General features: G+C 49.0%; 1 protein-coding gene across 1 annotated transcript; it reads left to right on the forward strand.

Moving 5' to 3' along the window:
• The first annotated feature begins 8140 nt into the window (after nucleotides 1-8140).
• Nucleotides 8141-15307, forward strand: RHOU (ras homolog family member U). The gene is made up of 3 exons (XM_063151644.1): nucleotides 8141-8465; nucleotides 9203-9261; nucleotides 12300-15307. The coding sequence occupies exons 1-3, from the start codon at nucleotides 8141-8143 to the stop codon at nucleotides 12753-12755; spliced, it is 840 nt and encodes a 279-aa protein (XP_063007714.1). The 3' UTR covers nucleotides 12756-15307.
• The last annotated feature ends 1037 nt before the right edge of the window (nucleotides 15308-16344 follow it).

The following is a 16344-nucleotide window of genomic DNA, read 5'->3' on the forward strand; positions in this document are numbered from 1 at the left end:
TTTTGTGGCAAATCATAGTAGATGGTGTAATTATCACAGCTGTGCTTTAGACTGGTTTAAGAGGTTGTACTTTCCTGACTGCCTCTGGAGCACAACAGCAGTGGCAGATTCCTGCCAGCACAGCTCAGCTAAATCCACCACAACAAGCAAACAAGGCTTCTGGAAGAACTTGCTGGGTGGTTTTTGCTGGATGCTTGTTTTCAATGACAAGTTTCTGAGGAAAACAGTAGCACTTTAAAACATACGTGTACGGCCAAGAAAGTTTGTGGACTTTTCCCTCCTCCTCTCCAGCCAATACTTTGTTGCCTCTTTTACAATGCCATTTCTATTGACGTAAAGTGAAGATAAGGAATGTTTGCCCATGCTGCCTTGCTCAGTTTTCCATGTGTGGCTTCTGGCTGATTTGCCATGTGTCCCTGCTGAGGTCTCAATCCATTTTCCACTGAAAGAGTCTAGGTTCTTGCTTGGCTTATCATGCCAACACAGCTGGCAACCCATTAATCTCCTGTTCCTGATGCCTTTACTTCAGTGGGAAAGTTCTGGTGCTTTTCAGTGGTTTGCATTTACAGCTAACAGAGGCTGGTGCCCAAAGCCCCTAGGTTGCTTCTCCACAACTACCACAGCTGGGAGAGGTTTTCAGCATTTTCATTTTCATCCTTCTTGCGCTAACTCCCTCTGTCAAAAATATGGAGACCTGTAAAGCAGCAGAAAAAACAGGTTTGAAGCCAGGATCACATTTTCTCCCAGTAATGCCCTCATTCACATCTTCAGTCTGAGGACTTCAAGACATCTACAAAGTCCCTTCTCAAACACTGACAAACTGAGGCTCAGTTTGCACTCAGCAGAAGTTTTCCTGTAGAGTTTTGGGTTTTGGCACATTAATTCTGTCTGCTCCCTCCACAGCTAAGAAAGGACACTAATCTGTCAAGGTTATCCAGCAGAGAAGTCTTTGGAATTTCATTCTGTTCAGAAAACTGTTTTAAACCAGATTGGTGAAAACACTACTTGGGGAAAGTAAACCATTGTGGAAGTGATTGCCTCGTAGAGCCATTCTGGTAGTACTGTTTTGGCAACTCTTTGTTTCAAAATCCAGCTCCAATGGACTAGACTTGAAATTTCTTGGGCCCAGCCTTGTATGCTAGTGAGGGAGTCCCAGGAAGAGATGGGATGCTTGAAAGGGAAAGAAAACCTTATTCTGTGCCTGGCTTCTATGTCTGATTATGAATATCTATTATGGTTGAAAAGTGCTGTCCTGAAGACTTGGGAATTGGAAGTTTTCATTCTGTCCCTGAAAAGAGAAATATAATGCCTGTATAACTGCTTTCCAGTACACCAAACCTGCTCGCAGTTCTCTCCCAAAGCAGACTGTGGGGTGGAGCATGGTGTGTTGAGAAGTTCCTGCTTCTCCCCAGCTGTGTCTGCCAGCAGCAGGGATGTGGGATAGCTGGTTCAGCTAAGCTGGAGAACCTGGGAGTCCCCTCATACACCTGAGCCAGGACAGTGCTGTTTTGGATGGCAGGGTTTGCTCCACACCAAGTGAATCCTGTTCTTTGTTTTCTTGCCTTTGTGTTACCATGCAGCACAGAAAAAGCCATGGCTTTCCTCCTCTGCCAAGCTGCCCTGGAGCTGTGGATGCTTTCCTGCAATTCCTGCCCTCAAAGTCAGGCAGCTATCAGGAAAGAACATCCTGCTCACTTTCAATAAAACTAACACTTGCATTGCTTGTTCCAAGCCTTTCAATCCCCACCAAGGACATCCTAGCATCCGCTTTTGGAAAAGATTTTTAAATGTGGAAATGGAAAAGGCTTTTCAGCAGTGGCTATGGGGTTCTTCCAAGTTTGATACCAAGAGGAAGTGGCTGGCTCCAAAAGAGATAACACTAAGACCAGTTGTTGTTTTTCAGACTTTCAGAGTAACCAACTAAAAATGCATGGGACAAACTGTCTGCAAAGGCAGATCAGCACAGAAGTACTGGCTGGGCCAAACTTTCAGGAGTGGGAGGGTGCAGAAGCAGGCATGGGAGCATCCCTGCAGAGCAGACAGATCTCTCTACTTTCCTCAGGTCCCAGCATTGTTAACAAAAGTGGAGGGTCCCATTAGGAAGCTGGTTTGAGCCCTCATACAAGGATGTGTACAGCCCAGTGAGAGGGATTACTCACTAGTCTGTTCTAACAGGGAAAGGAATGTATAGGAGAAAGGAAAGTTTTCCTACCTGCTGGAAAGAACCCTTCAAGAACAGAAGCATGACAGACTAGGATTTTGACAGCTGTATTGGGAGTCCACCTGGGGAACTAGTGGGGTTGTGCCAGCTAAGGAAAACTAATAAGGGGATTCACCTGCTGGCTGGCAGGCAGTCTGGCAAAGAGTACCTGTGCTGCAGATACCACGCCCGTTTCCAGTGCAGGCAGCTCTGCTCTGGCTCCTCAGAGATGTGCCCAAACTGAGCTGTCTTTTCTCTGCTCAGCTCTCTTCCTCCATCTCTCCCACCAGTGTGCAGCACATTATCCAAGCATGTTTTCTTCTCCTCCAGCTTAGTTCTTGGGCTTCCTCCCTCTCCATCTCTGAAAAAGGGGCTCCTGTGGCAGAAACAGAAGAATAGTTATAAATCCCAGTGAGCAGAAGGGCAGTGAAATGCAATATACTCCAGGGCAGGGGCAGTTCCATCAGTCAGATGTTTGGCAAAGCTGGTATCTTTGCTATTTTTCTTACCAAAACATTTATCTGCCACCACCTAGGTCTTATCCAGTGTGTCCCCAGCAATGCCCAGGGGACCTGCTGGGTCCACTGCTTGAGCCAGCCGGGAGAGCCCTGGAAAGAGCTCTCCCTGAGAGAGGTGGTGAACCCAGAGGGGTGTGGGGCAGCCCTAAGGCAGTGAGGGGCTTACTCAACAAGCTGGCAAATTGGTGACTGTCACACAAAATCAGGACATGCAGTGCTTTTCAGCAACTGTGACCCCAGATCAGCTGAAAAGGATTTTGAAAGTGAGATAAAGGGCTCACCTCCAACCGTGGTTCTCCTGCAGAGGGACTGCAGATAGGAGGCTAGGGTTAATTTGTTTTCTGAATTAACTAGGAATTTGGGAGCCTTGAAGCAATTGTGCTTTGTTTTGGTTTTGTGAGGGTTTTTTCCAGGTTTATCTCAACAACGGGTTTTGTCTGTGAGTTTTTGGTACCCTAAATTCAATCAGAATTTAGCTGGCAGGGTGATGAGAGTTTATTGTGTTAATAATGTGTGCTATTTACTGATACCATTCCCCAGGCAGTGAAAACTACCCTGAAATCCATACATAGGGCATTGAAAATGTTACTAAAAAAAGCTCTGGCAAATACATATTTTTGTAAAACTACAAATCAAATGTAAAAGTAGCAGTATTTTGTACTTCTCTAGCCCTTTCCCCTCACAGATCTCATAGAACAGCCTCAAAGGCACTTCTCCAGAGTCAGAGCAGGTCAGAGCAGTCCTTTATAAAAGCTGCCTTTTCTTTCTTGGGTTGCTGTCCTTTCCTTGCTCTCTCCCTCCCTTCCTATTCTGCCCCTTTCTTTTCTCACCAATTCGCCTGCCAGTGATCAGCTCAGTTGAGTCACTGGGATCCAACTCTTTGAAAAATGGATGGAGTCATCACAGATGGATATTTTTCCAGATCTTGGGGTTGTTCTTCTCGACAAAGATCAATACCTTGGTGACAGTCCTGCAGAGCAGGCCATACCCTTTCCCTGAACAAGCAGCACATCATGTTCAGAGCATGCTGCCTCACTCCTTCACTTCTCTCCCTGTCAAGCTTTTCAAGTTTCTGTAAGAAAAGAAAAAAAGAAAAAGCTTTCATTCTCCAAGGCTAGCATCCCGTTCATAATTTTTGTATCATAGGGAAAATGATAAGCCAGGGTATAACAATGACCTACTTCACGTCCTGATAAAATAATTTCCTCTGTCTATCATTTTTCTTGAAGAATAACATTTGACTAACACAAGCATGTAGGATAGAGCAAAAGCTTTTCTGTGAACTGGCTGATAATGCCTCAGATTCAGCCCTGAGACAGACAACTGCCACCCTGTTGACCTGTGGGGAGTTAAGCCTGTTTATCCCCCAGCTTAGAGCTCTGAAAACAATTGGGTTCAACCTGTAAGATGTGTGCCTGTGATAGGATTGAGGCCAAAAGCTCGGAAACAGGGGCTATCTGTTACAGCATCCCTCATCACTGCCCCCTCAGCCCACTGCCACCAGGGCTGCCCAGGAGCTGCTCTGACTTGCTGCTGTGGTGCAAACAGCCCCCCCTCTGCAAAACAACCGGTTAGCTCATCCTCTCACACAAAAGGCTTCTGTACTGAGCAGGGTACATTACAGTATAGGGCAACCATGCAGCTCTGAATCCACTCACGCCCCCCTCCCTGAGCACAGAAACAATGCAGACTCTTATAGCTATCCCACTGCAGCCTGCTTAGCTCAATGCATCAGCTGTACTTGTCTGCTGAAGGTGTTTAAAAATGTACAAGTGGCATTTTTTGCTTGCAGCATTGCATGAGGAGATTTCTCACATCATCTTTCAGTGCTGTTCAAATGGGTTGTCACCCAGTGCATATTGCCCGCCCTCTCATCTCCCACCTACAGGAGTTTTCCTTGTGGTTGTGCATCTTTTTATGAGGAGTTTTCCTTGTGGCTGTGCATCTTAATGAGTTCTCATCATGGCATTTATCCAGGACACAAATTTGCCATTTGCCATTGCTAGTAAGGGGTGACGTGGCTTGCACATCCTTGTGCCCTCGGTTGGGCCACGTCCTGGTGTGGTGTCAGAGATTGCAGCACATCTGCTCACCTTCTCTTTGCCAAAACTGGACAAAATGGACATAAATTTGTCTGCTGTCATGACTTCATCATGTCAGGACACACTGCCCAAGATGGCCAAAGCCAACCAGCTTACAGTCTTTGCAGTCTTTACTGCCAGCATACTTAGTGCGTGCTGACTTCCAGCATCATATGCTATTCCACAGTACTAACAAGGTACCTGATTTATGGGAAGCTGCTGAGAGTAAAAGGTAGTTAAAATATAATTATAGTGCTCCTTTTATTTATTTCCTTGCACAAATGTGGTATGAAGCTAGTCTGGTCTAGACTTTTCTCCAATTTCTTGTTCCCTGAGCTGGAAAGTTCCTCTGGATTTCAGGAGATGGAAAACTATCAGCTGCTGGGCTCTGGCAGAAGGGTAACACAAATCTTGGCTTGGAGATGGAGACTCCTCTTGACAGCTCTGCTTCTCAGGCACAATGGGCCTTTCTATGAAAGCTCATGTGTGCTGGAGACAACTTTCTTGGGTGCTGCTCAGAGCCTGAAGAATGAACTCTGAGGGAACTAGATCCTAGAAAGCTGTACCTCTTCCCAATGTGCATGCCTCTCGCCAGCAATGCCTTGTCTTGTGCAGAGATGCAGCTAGGCATACACTGGGAACCATGATGCAGAATAAAAATGAAATGCTGGGCTGCAAATATGGCTCTGCCCCCTGCACAGAGCAGTAGGGAGGAAATGAACCAGAAATAACAGTATCCAGTCTCCATACTCCATGCAGTTCACCAGAAATTACTAAAGATATTCCTTGTTTTAAGCAGATCCTGACTACCTTCAGAGTTTCATTGAAAAGCGAATTGTTTTCAATTCAGAAGAAGGGACACAGGCTTCTGTGCAATTAATCAATTTTCCTTTTGTCTCACTTTAAGGAAAAGGTGAATCTAGGCAATTTTGGTTACTGGGGTTGGTACCTGACTTCGATCAGGGATGTGATTTGTCACCTGCATCACTCTAATACTGAGCTTATACTGTTGAAACAGCGTTGCGTTCAAGATGTTACCACACCACAGATAACGCTGAGCTCTCTCAGCAGTACAGCACAGCAGCCACACAGGAATCTCAGGCCTTTCAGGGAACACTTGCAGGGCTGAAGGCACCCAGTACTGAATGAAACGCTGTGATTTTGCAGCCAGGTGGCTGTGGAGCATGCCTGCTGTATGGCTCTGTTATGGAGGCAGCAAACCCAAGAACAAGCGTGGCAGCAAGCTGCCATGGCCGTAACCTTTCAACCAGCTGCAGCTGTTTGCAAAGCAACCTGCAATGCACACATAATGTTTTTCCCTTTTCCCACGAGAATAAGCCAAATTAACATTATCCCGGCACAACTGCATGCATACTCTAGGGAATTAGCTGCAATAGTATTACTGAAGCAATTCAGCTTTTCTAGGTAGACAGGCTATAATTACACCAAATTAAAATAGAATGCTTTTGTTCTAACTTTGGCTTCCCCTTGAGGACTTGTACCAAAATAATCAAAGGTATGAATTAAGCCATTTCAGTTATTTTAGTGTAAGCCTGAGTGCAGGCAGGCTCCTGCTCCAGTCCTTCTACCTTGGCAGAGCTCAGCTGTCTGGGTGATCTCTCACAGGCTTCATCACAGAGGGACAAATGTAGGAAAGCACCCAATGGGAAGCTGGGTTTGGCTGTAGCCGGTTGCCCTGTGATGGCTCTCTCTGGGGCCAATGCCATATGTGACAGCACCATCTTTGTTCATTTAAGGGAAGGTAATTCTGCAGGACTGGGATGTCCCACAGGAGGGTCAATGGCCCATATGGGTCTTGAGCATGAGAGTCACACTGAGCCTCAACGCTCTGCTGGTTGCTGTGCTCCATCCCTGCCTGGCTGTGCTCCCTGCAGGGAGCAGGTGCTGCTGAGCTGGCATGGGGCTCCACGGAGATGTTTTTTTCCTACGCCTTCAATTGCACACACAGCGTATCCAGCCTGGGGGTTTTGCAGCTGCTTTCAGCCAGGCAGGACCTTGGCTTTGGCCCTGCTTTGGAAGGTCCAAAATGTCTATGTGCAAAAGAGTCATGGCCCAATGGGGAGCTGTGACTCTTCCCATGGAAGAGGCCAGGGCACTTAGGAAAAGATCAGCGGTACAGGGTGCTTTTTTCCATGAGATGTGAGCCTTGGCAGGGCCTTCGGTGGTTAGACCACGCCACTCCAGGGTTTAAAGGAGCAGGAAGATGTCAGCTCCAGTGACCATGGAAATACGGATGGGATGTTGGGCAGCTGTAGCACGCGCTGCCTCACGTGGGTTTCCACTTCACCGAGGGAAATGGGGAAGCAGCACTTCAGGACTCATTGGCAACTCAGGGGTGCTAAAAATGGTAAACTGAAATCGTAACTCTGCCATAGACTTGTCAATATCGATTTGGGTAAGTTCAGATATATGCACTTGCTGCCTGTCAAATGAGGCACCCCAGATTCTCCAGGTAGTGTGGTTCGTATTTTTATGGTGCTTTTAAGGTTCCCGTAAGAAATGCGTTAATAACGTTTCCAACTGAGAACCGAACTAGGCTAATCATCAGCCTTTCATTTTCAGCGTTTTACTGCAAAACTTTCCACGGCCAAATTACTGAAAATGAGGAGCCCCTTTTCCTAGGGCACACAGCTCAGTTTACCCCTTCCCAAGCGCGCAGGTGGGAGCCCACTCATCGGCTTCCACGGCAAATACGCCGAGAGCACCCGTGGAAACTCCAGAGCTCTCCCGCCCAGCTGAGCGCGACGCGCTCCCCTCAGCGAGCCGCGCGCTGCCGGCACGGCCGGCCGGGCCCTCACGGCGGCTCCGCGGGCAGGGCCGGCCGCGAGCCCCGAGGGGCCGGGCGGCACCGCCCCCTCCTTCGGACCCAGCCAATGGCGCTGCGTGGCGGGGCGAGCGGGCCAATGAGGAGCGCGGCGGGGCCCGTCCCCTGTGCCCGCGCGCGGCCGTCGGTGAGTGCGGGGCGGGGCGCTGCGGCGCCGCCTGGCGGCCGTGCCGGGCTCAACCGCGCTGCGCCGGCTCCTCCCCGCGCCGGCGATGTCACGCGGCGGCGCGGGGCCGGCGGCCGGCACTCTGGCGCGCGGGGCGCGGCGGTAGCAGAGCTGCCGGGAGCCGCCGCCGCGCCGGGAGCCACCGCCCGCGACCGGGAACCGCCAGCGCCGCCGGGGCTGGCTTCGCGGCGGTCGCGCCGCTCCTGCCGGCCCGCCGGGGCCCCGCACCGCTCACCCGCCGCCTCCGCCGCCGCGCCTCGCCGCCCCCCGGTCGGCTGCCCCGGGCAGCGCGCCGCCCCCCGGGCCGCGGGGCTCTGCGTGGCCGCGCGGATGCCGCCGCAGCAGGAGGGCGAGGCGGGATACATCAGCAAGCCGGTGCCGCCGGGCGGCTGCGAGGTGCCGCCGGTGCCCCCGCGCAGGGTGCGCAGCGGGCGGGCGGCGGCGGCGCTGGGAGCGGCGCTGGGCGGCCGCTGCCGGGCGGCGGGGTCCGGGGCCGTGGCCGGAGCCGGGGCCGGAGCGGGGTCCGAGCCGCGGCGCAGCATCAAGTGCGTTCTGGTGGGGGACGGCGCGGTGGGGAAGACCAGCCTGGTGGTGAGCTACACCACGAACGGGTACCCCACCGAGTACATCCCCACCGCCTTCGACAACTTCTCCGGTAAGTGACCGGGGCGGCCGCGGGCATCGGGCGGCGGGAGGGGGTTCTGCCGTTCTGGGGAGCGTGCCGCCTCAGGGGCCGTGGGTGCAGTGCACGGAGGGGGGCGATGTCCAGGTTCGGTGATTTCATTATGGATCTATGGGGAGCAGGACTCCACGGAGCAGGACCGAGCTTGTCAGGCTGCCGTCGCAGCCAGCAGCACCGGCCGGTCTCCGGTCCGACGGAGCCAGGCTGGCAGCGGGCTTTCATTGGGAGCCCTCCGGTGGAGAGCTTAGCGCTCTCGGGGATATCTGAAGCGCCTAAAGGGCAAGCTTAAATCCTCGCCTTGTCTCGCCTTTACAAAGAGGGAAGTGCACGGGTTTCTCTGCGGTTCAGCGGGGGCTTTTCTTGTCCCGGGCGTGCTGAATGTGTACGGGGAAATAAAGCTGAACCCCTCTAGCAGGAGAATGTGCCAGACTGCCGGGCTCGCTCTCCGCGCTGCCTGCGGAGCACTTGTGCCGTCACTGCCTAGCTCATCTCTTGTAGTAAAAGGAATCGGAAAGCCCTGAAGGGCTTGCTTGTGTTAGCGGCGGACTCCCTTCCAGCTCTGCTAAGTTGTTAAATCTAAAATAATTGAAGCAAAGGCTACTAGAGCTGAGGGATGGTAAATATTCCTTTTTAAAATTTTTTCTTTAATGGAAAACATGTAAAGTTGAATTCACCATAGTTTCCCCCCCTCCCCTCTTTCTCTCCTAAAGCTGTTGTGTCTGTCGATGGGAAGCCGGTGAGACTTCAGCTCTGTGACACAGCTGGTCAGGTCAGTGGAGCCACGTACTTGATTTAAGCGACAGCGGGAGGGGAGAAATTGTTGCTGTTGCGCAAAGTAGTCCTGCAAATGACTTCATGGATTTGAAAGTATTCCCAGTGTTTGATCATGTTATTATCGGCTGTCATTTTCACTGCTGCTTGACTCACTGCTCTGCCTGTCTGTTGAAGGGTGGGGGACGGACTGTTTCTCCATATAGGGGCTGGGCACAGGCTGCTGCTCTGCTGGCTCAAGCTGCAGCTCTGCTTAGCCTGACTGGAAAGGCTGAACATATTGGGGATTCAACGGCCACCTGGTTTTCTCTTTGAGCAGTTGTCACTGTCTTTATTTTTGCTAAATAACTGGGGGTTTAAGAATTAGGGTGTTTGGCATATATGCATGCAAAGCAACCACAGCTGTAGGTGTCCAGAGATAGAGACTGTGTTTTTGAAGGGACCGAAGCTGGAGGGAGAAAAAAGTACTATTGGGTGTTGTCCGTGGAGGCTTCATATTCACCATTCCCACCCATTTAGAAAGTGCTGCTGTTGCAAAGCTGTTTGCTGTAATCTGCAACCTGAAGGGATGAGGGTAGCTGATGCCTCTCATCTCCTGCTTTGGCTGATACATAAAAAAGCCCATGCCTTGCTGCCTGAGATTTTCCAGGAGACCCAGGCTTGTACTACCCTGAGCAGTGTGCAACACTGCTTGCCAGGGATTGAGGCTGGATAACCAAAAGTAGCCAAAAATATTTTGCTACCTCACTGCTCGTTTGAAGGCAATGGGAGTTAGAGTCCTGTGCAGCTTTGTGGATCTAGGTCTATACTTTCACCAAAGCCACGCTGAAAAATCTCAGTGGTCTTAACATACAAACCTATTTAGATGAGTAATAACTGGGTGCCCTACTTAGGAATGGAGTTTTCAGGGCTATGCAGTAGTAGACAGCAGTGTGCCCTACAAAGCACAGCTAAAATCCTACAAACAGCCTTCTGCAGGTAGTGATGTCAATTCAAACAGCAGAACTGTCCCATGATTTTGTGTCCTACTGAAGAGATGGGGCGGTACTGCAACAGTCTTGGCTGTGCATGTTCATATGCAGAGCAAGGCAGGTGAAACTGGCATCGGGTGACAGCCTGTGGACATGCAGTGCCTGTGGAAATGCAGCTGCAAGCTGCAGGAGGGATGAACAGGTCCTGTCACCCCTTGATTTCCCTGCCCTTAGTGGTTAAGGTGTTTGCTCTGGTGGCCCAAGTGCAGCTGGAATGAGTAAAGTTACTGCCTTTAAAATGAAGAGATTATCAAAACTGACAGAAATTGTCCTGAGTAAAAAGATTCCTGGCTGGATACATTGATAGAACTGTTGCTGGGAGATGGCTGCTGAAATCTGGAGCTAAAAAACCACTCCAGCCAGCAGGAAATTCTGTTTCAGCATCAGTAACCCGAAGAGGTGTAGAATCCCTGCAGGCCATGTACCTGCCGTTGAAATGGCAGAAGTGTACTTAGGATATAAAGGAAACTGTTTCATCTTAGTAAAAACCCATCAGATCTAGGGTTTGCTTCCAAACCCATTGAATTGAGCCCTTTTGAGGTTTCACATGTGGCAAGAAGAGGCAATTACATGGCAAGGTGCCTTTCTGCAAACAGCCTTGTTGGTCAGAGCAGCATCTCTCAGTAAATGTGGGGTTTTTCTTGAGCCAAGTGGTGAGAGCTTGGTTTCCTCTGAGGGTCAGTCTGAGAATCAAGAGAGCCAATGAATCTTACTTTTTTGACTGGTGTTTTATAAATGTCTGTCTCTCTCAGAGATACTACTGCAAAAAATTCATTTGAGCAGAACAAGATTCCTGAGGCTTCCAGGGGGCTTTTAACTGCATATCCTGGGTCTCCAGAGGCTTTAAAGGAAAATTTCACATCTCAAAAATTAACATGCAACTCGCAATTCATCAGTAAACTGAGAGATATATTCAGCTTTATGTTTCTGTGCCTTTTCAATTCCAAGCATTTGAGAACATGGTCCATTTTAATTAAATGTCACTGCCGCTGAGGCAAATCCTACCTGTTCAGGCTGCTACCCTGGTTTTATCCTGCTGTCAGCATAAAAGCAGCCTGCCTGGAGTAACCCTTGCTTCTAGCTGCATTCTTCCCTGAAGATCAGCACACCTTTGTTACCATGAGGTGTTTGACTTTCTTGTGGCTTCATCCTGAAGCTGAAAAAGGGCCTTGCTTTGCCGGAGTTTGCGCTAAAAAAAAAAAAAAAAAAAAAAAAAAAAACGAAAAAAACCAGAAGGGTAGTGCTGGGAGGCCTGTGTGCAGTTTGTTTGATGTGGCATGGGTGGGAGGGAAAGGTAAAGCTCTTACTCTATGCCATTGGCATGTTAAGCCTGCACATTGTAAGTCATTATTGCTCCCATCAGATTTAAATCCCTGGGCACAATGGCAGGGAAATTATTCCCGTATCCTGGCGGATGTTGCTAAGTAGTTACCAGTTTAAAAGCTGACTCCAGGAAAGGTACCCAGAAAGGTACACATGCTGCTGCATATCTGCTTTGCCCTTGCCCGGGTCTGTCAGCAGAACAGCTTTGAGGTACACGGTGCTCCTCCTCAGAGCTGCTCACTGACTCACCCTGGCAGAGGTGGGTCTGGAGGAAGTGCTCTCTCCCTCTTCAGTTTGTGCCTTTCTGTGCCGTAACTGCTTCCCACAGCCTTGCTTCTCTGCTGAAGTAGAGCACAGGGCCTGTGTACAAAGAGCAGAGGAAATATTTAAGCACTTGAAATAACCTGCAGCATTAGTTGGAAAATATCAGGTATGCGGGGAAGCCACCACCTTTGTCCTGTGTGCCTGATGGTGGCAAGGTGCCCGCTGGCTGGCAGCCATGGGACATCAGACAGGGTACAGGTGGCTTCTTCATGCGTCACGCCTTGCTGAGTGGACTGGGTGCCCGTTTTGGGGTGCATGTCAAGATGGCAGTGGCAGGTGGTCCTCAGCTTCACCAAGGCTCAGGGCAGGCTGGAGCTGCTCTTTCTGTGGAGTGCTAACACGGTTTTGTTCTGTGCAGGATGAATTTGACAAGCTCCGGCCTCTGTGCTACACCAACACGGACATCTTCCTGCTGTGCTTCAGCGTGGTGAGCCCTTCCTCCTTCCAGAACGTGAGTGAGAAGTGGGTTCCTGAAATCCGCTGCCACTGCCCCAAGGCACCCATTATCCTGGTTGGGACACAGTCAGACCTCCGGGAGGATGTCAAAGTCCTCATCGAGCTGGACAAGTGCAAAGAAAAGCCAGTCTCAGAGGAGGCTGCAAAGCTCTGTGCTGAGGAAATAAAAGCCGTGTCCTACATCGAGTGCTCCGCTTTGACTCAGAAAAACCTCAAGGAGGTCTTTGATGCAGCCATCGTGGCTGGCATTCAGTACTCGGATACCCAGCAGCAACCAAAGAAATCCAAATGTAGGACTCCGGACAAGATGAAAAACCTCTCCAAATCCTGGTGGAAAAAGTACTGCTGTTTTGTATAGGGGCTGCAAGGACCGGAGTGCTGCTCTGAGGAAATCAATAGAGGCTATATTAGCTGAAATCTCAATTTGTGTCGTCTTGAGTGTATAGTGTAGATCTGTATGTATGTGTATATGTTGCTACTGGATGACTCAGTTGCCCTTTTGAGGATTGCAGAAGGATTCTTAGTTAAATAATTGCTATATATCAGGTCTGGCACCCAGTTTTGTGACCAGACCTTCTCGTTAAGGAAAAAAAAAAAAAGCACCATGTGTCTGTGAGCATAGAAGGATTTGTCCAAAGGATTCAACTTCTTCTGTTGTAAGGTGTATGTGATGGGGCGGAGCACAACAGAGACCTTCACTGCCAGGGCTTTGCAGGAGGAACGCACAAGCAACGGTGGAAATGTAGAGCTCTGTATGTGGACGATCAAAGGGAAAAATAACACTGTGCCTCCTAACTGACATTTGTAGCTTTAAACCCCACTCCTGCTCTCTTTGTGTCTTCCCAAGCCAGTGCTCTTAGGGATCACTTTTAAAAGGGTATGCAAGAGGTGTAATCTATACGCAAATGCCATGGTTAAAAAGGTCATGGGTATACCTTCAGCTTGTGGTGAGGGAACCTAATCCCTTATGGAGCTGACATCTCATTTGTTATCTCCTGACTTTCAGAAAGTCCTTTCTGTCCTCCTTCCCCTACCTTTCCCAGGAAGCCGAGTGGAAGCCCAGAAACATGACCAAGCTTTTAACTCGCTACCTCGAGCAGTGGCAATTTCCTCTGTGTTTTTGCAGACATGACGACAGTTCATCTATTTCAGCTCAAAGGAATGTAAATACTGTTGTGTTGGGGTTTTAATTTTTTTTTTTTTTTTGCAATGTAACAAATACCTGTGCAGCACCATATAAACCGCATCTGGTTTTAAGTCTACAGCCAAGAATTCCAGGATGCCCCATTTTACCTTTTAAGGCTGCTAAACAAATAACAAATCAGGCAGATTGAGATTTATAACAAACTGGACTCCAAAAACTGAGGCCGCTGCGTCCTCTTCATAATGCTGTTTCCAACCAAGTTAATGTTTCCCTTCTAAAGGCAACAGTCACTTGTGGTTGAATCTTGTCCAAGCTCATAGTTGTGAAATTGTCTGAGGCCATCCCTAAAATACAACTGATAATCCTTTTTTTTTCCCAGATCAGTCCAACAGATTAATTGAAATGTGCCTAAAATGTAGCTGAGAGATCAACATAGAGCTGAGTGTGACCTGTTCTCTGACTGAATCTGGTTCCTACTGAACTCAGCCTAATTGCAGTTCTAGTGAGTTCAAGAGACCCAAATGATAATTTGATTCTCTGCAAGGGTCAGTATTTAAACCTGTTCTGCAGAGGACATTTAGTTTGTGCTGTCTGTCTGCTTTTTTTTTATGGCCACAATTACTTTTTTCCCTCCTCTAGATAGTTCAAGATCAAATTATACTTCTTTTTTGTTCCCTTTGGCCCTAGCCTTGAAGTGACCTTTTCCTTATTATTAAACTAAACTCTAGTGACAGAAGGCCAGAACCTTTTTTCATCAGAAATGAATCAATGTCTGATACAAAGAACTGTAGGAGCTGTTTGAGTTGATAAAGCTGACCACAGTTTACCTCCTGGCCCATTAAGGAAAATGACACTATGTAAATGGATTCTGGGCTATTGGCATAGGCTCCACAGACAGTATTTTTTCCTTCTCTACAGAAGAATGAGTGCAGAATGGGTAATGTTCCATCACTGAAAACTTGAAAATGGGATGGAAATCTTTACCTAGGGCCTAATTCAATAAAAATATGTTGGCTTCTGCACTGGAAGAGCCTGGAAAAAGTTTCCGTAGCACAGAAACTGGATGCCTTTGACTTGGTTGCATCTGGTTGGTAATGGTTTAATGTTTACTAGTCCTGAAGTTAACATCTGAGCCTTTATATTTTTTACTCAAATGCTTTGACAGGATTTCAGATATACAGTCATGCCAACATCTTTGAGAAAAACAAAGCTAGATTTCTCCTGGGTGCTTGGCTTCCTTGTAAAAAACAGTCTCAGTCGCTCAGAAATGTGGGTTTGAGGAGGAGACAGGCTTGAATCTGAGCAGCTTCCATTTACAAAAATAACAAAATTTCCTCTGCAAGATCATACTGCTTGGTTTCGTGCTGAACTGGAAGCAGTAGGTTATACTTTATAAGCAGCCTGTTTCATAGTCTGGAGTAGCATTACTTTTGAATGTAGCCAGCTGTGACTGTTTCTGAAGATGTGATTTATATACAACTTGTTATAGCCCTTTACTAGGTGTGTGTAAACTGAGGTCTAATAACTCTATGGATACTGCTCTACGTGGGGCTACACAGGGTCTAGGTTTTAGAAATCTTACTTTTAAAATTACCAGTATTTTACAAGCATAAATGAGGGGGAGATGCCTCTATGTAGTCTATAATCTGATGTGCCTTATAAAAAAACTCTCTTCTGTTTTCTAAGTGTAGGCTATATTCCAAAAGAAATATTTCATGTGAGAATGATATAAATGAGGTATTTGGAAATAAATTCTGACCTGTGTATGTGTCTGCCTCTGCTGCGTGCTCGAGGAGGCTGGAAGGCAGTCCCTTGGCCATGCGCTGGGCTAATACCCAGCAAAATACTGGAACTGTGCTCCCAGTGCCCCAGCAAAAGGCCTCTGCCCAGAAAATACAGCCTTTTTCTGCACTGCCCCATCCCCAGGGGCTGGGCTGGGTGGGAAGGGTACAATGGCCAGCTTTCTGTCTCCCTGCCAGCACAGGATCTTGCTGTGGCCCTGTGAGGCGTGGACAAGCTCATTGTGCCTGGCCCTGAAAGTGGAGTGAGTGGCAGGGAGCACAGCATAACTGGGGTGTTTGCCTGCTGATGTTGTGCCACATGTGTCCTGGGGGAGCCAGGGGGTGTTTCTGGAAAAGCAGAGCCTTCTCCATTTTGACACCATAGGTCTTGCCACTCCTTCCTAGGTCCTGCCCCTCATGCCAGGGCCAAGGCAAGTGAGGTTTGAGATTGTTTGTGCCCAGGAGCTGCATGGCTGTGGCACAGAAGCCTTCCACCCTTCGGTGCCATTGTGTTAGCTGAGTGGGGAGCAGCATCTAGACCTCCAGGCATTGCCATGGATCCAGTGTCCTGCTCCAGAGAGGGCACTTTGCTCTGCACCAGCCAAGGTTTGTAGCCTGTCCCCATTGCGTTTGTTTTTCTGGGAGCTGAGAGGAGCAGCATGCTGGGGGTGGCATACCAGGTGTCCCTCTCATGCCACCTGTCTCTTGGGTTACAAGGCCAAGGCGTTTTCAACCATGGGAATGCACACAACCTGCATGAAGTCAGGTCAATGCACAGTTCCTCTTTCTCATGGTTGATTCCTCGCTGGAACAAAGCCTTGGCTTCTCCTCTTTGTTAAGTGCCAGGCTGGGCAGTGCTGGGCGGCTGGTTCACCTGGTGGTGCCTGCAGCACAGTGGCCCTGCCCGAGGAGCCAGCCTGCCAGCAGGCTCCTTTCTGGGGATACTGGTGCTGAGTCACCAATGCCCTTGGTGACGCCTTCAGAGATTGCTTCCATGGGGTTCCTGTGCTGCAGGAGTGGAG

Source organism: Melospiza melodia, chromosome 3, assembly GCF_035770615.1.
Source record: "Melospiza melodia melodia isolate bMelMel2 chromosome 3, bMelMel2.pri, whole genome shotgun sequence".
In the NCBI taxonomy this organism is placed as follows: domain Eukaryota; kingdom Metazoa; phylum Chordata; class Aves; order Passeriformes; family Passerellidae; genus Melospiza; species Melospiza melodia.

What these genes read in the sequence shown, in the direction of transcription:
- RHOU (XM_063151644.1), top strand. Translation starts at nt 8,141, where the DNA reads ATGCCGCCGCAGCAGGAGGGCGAGGCGGGATACATCAGCAAGCCGGTG. An exon ending in CGCCTTCGACAACTTCTCCG is followed by an intron (nt 8,466 to 9,202) that starts GTAAGTGACCGG and finishes TCTCTCCTAAAG; the next exon opens with CTGTTGTGTCTGTCGATGGG. An exon ending in TCTGTGACACAGCTGGTCAG is followed by an intron (nt 9,262 to 12,299) that starts GTCAGTGGAGCC and finishes TGTTCTGTGCAG; the next exon opens with GATGAATTTGACAAGCTCCG.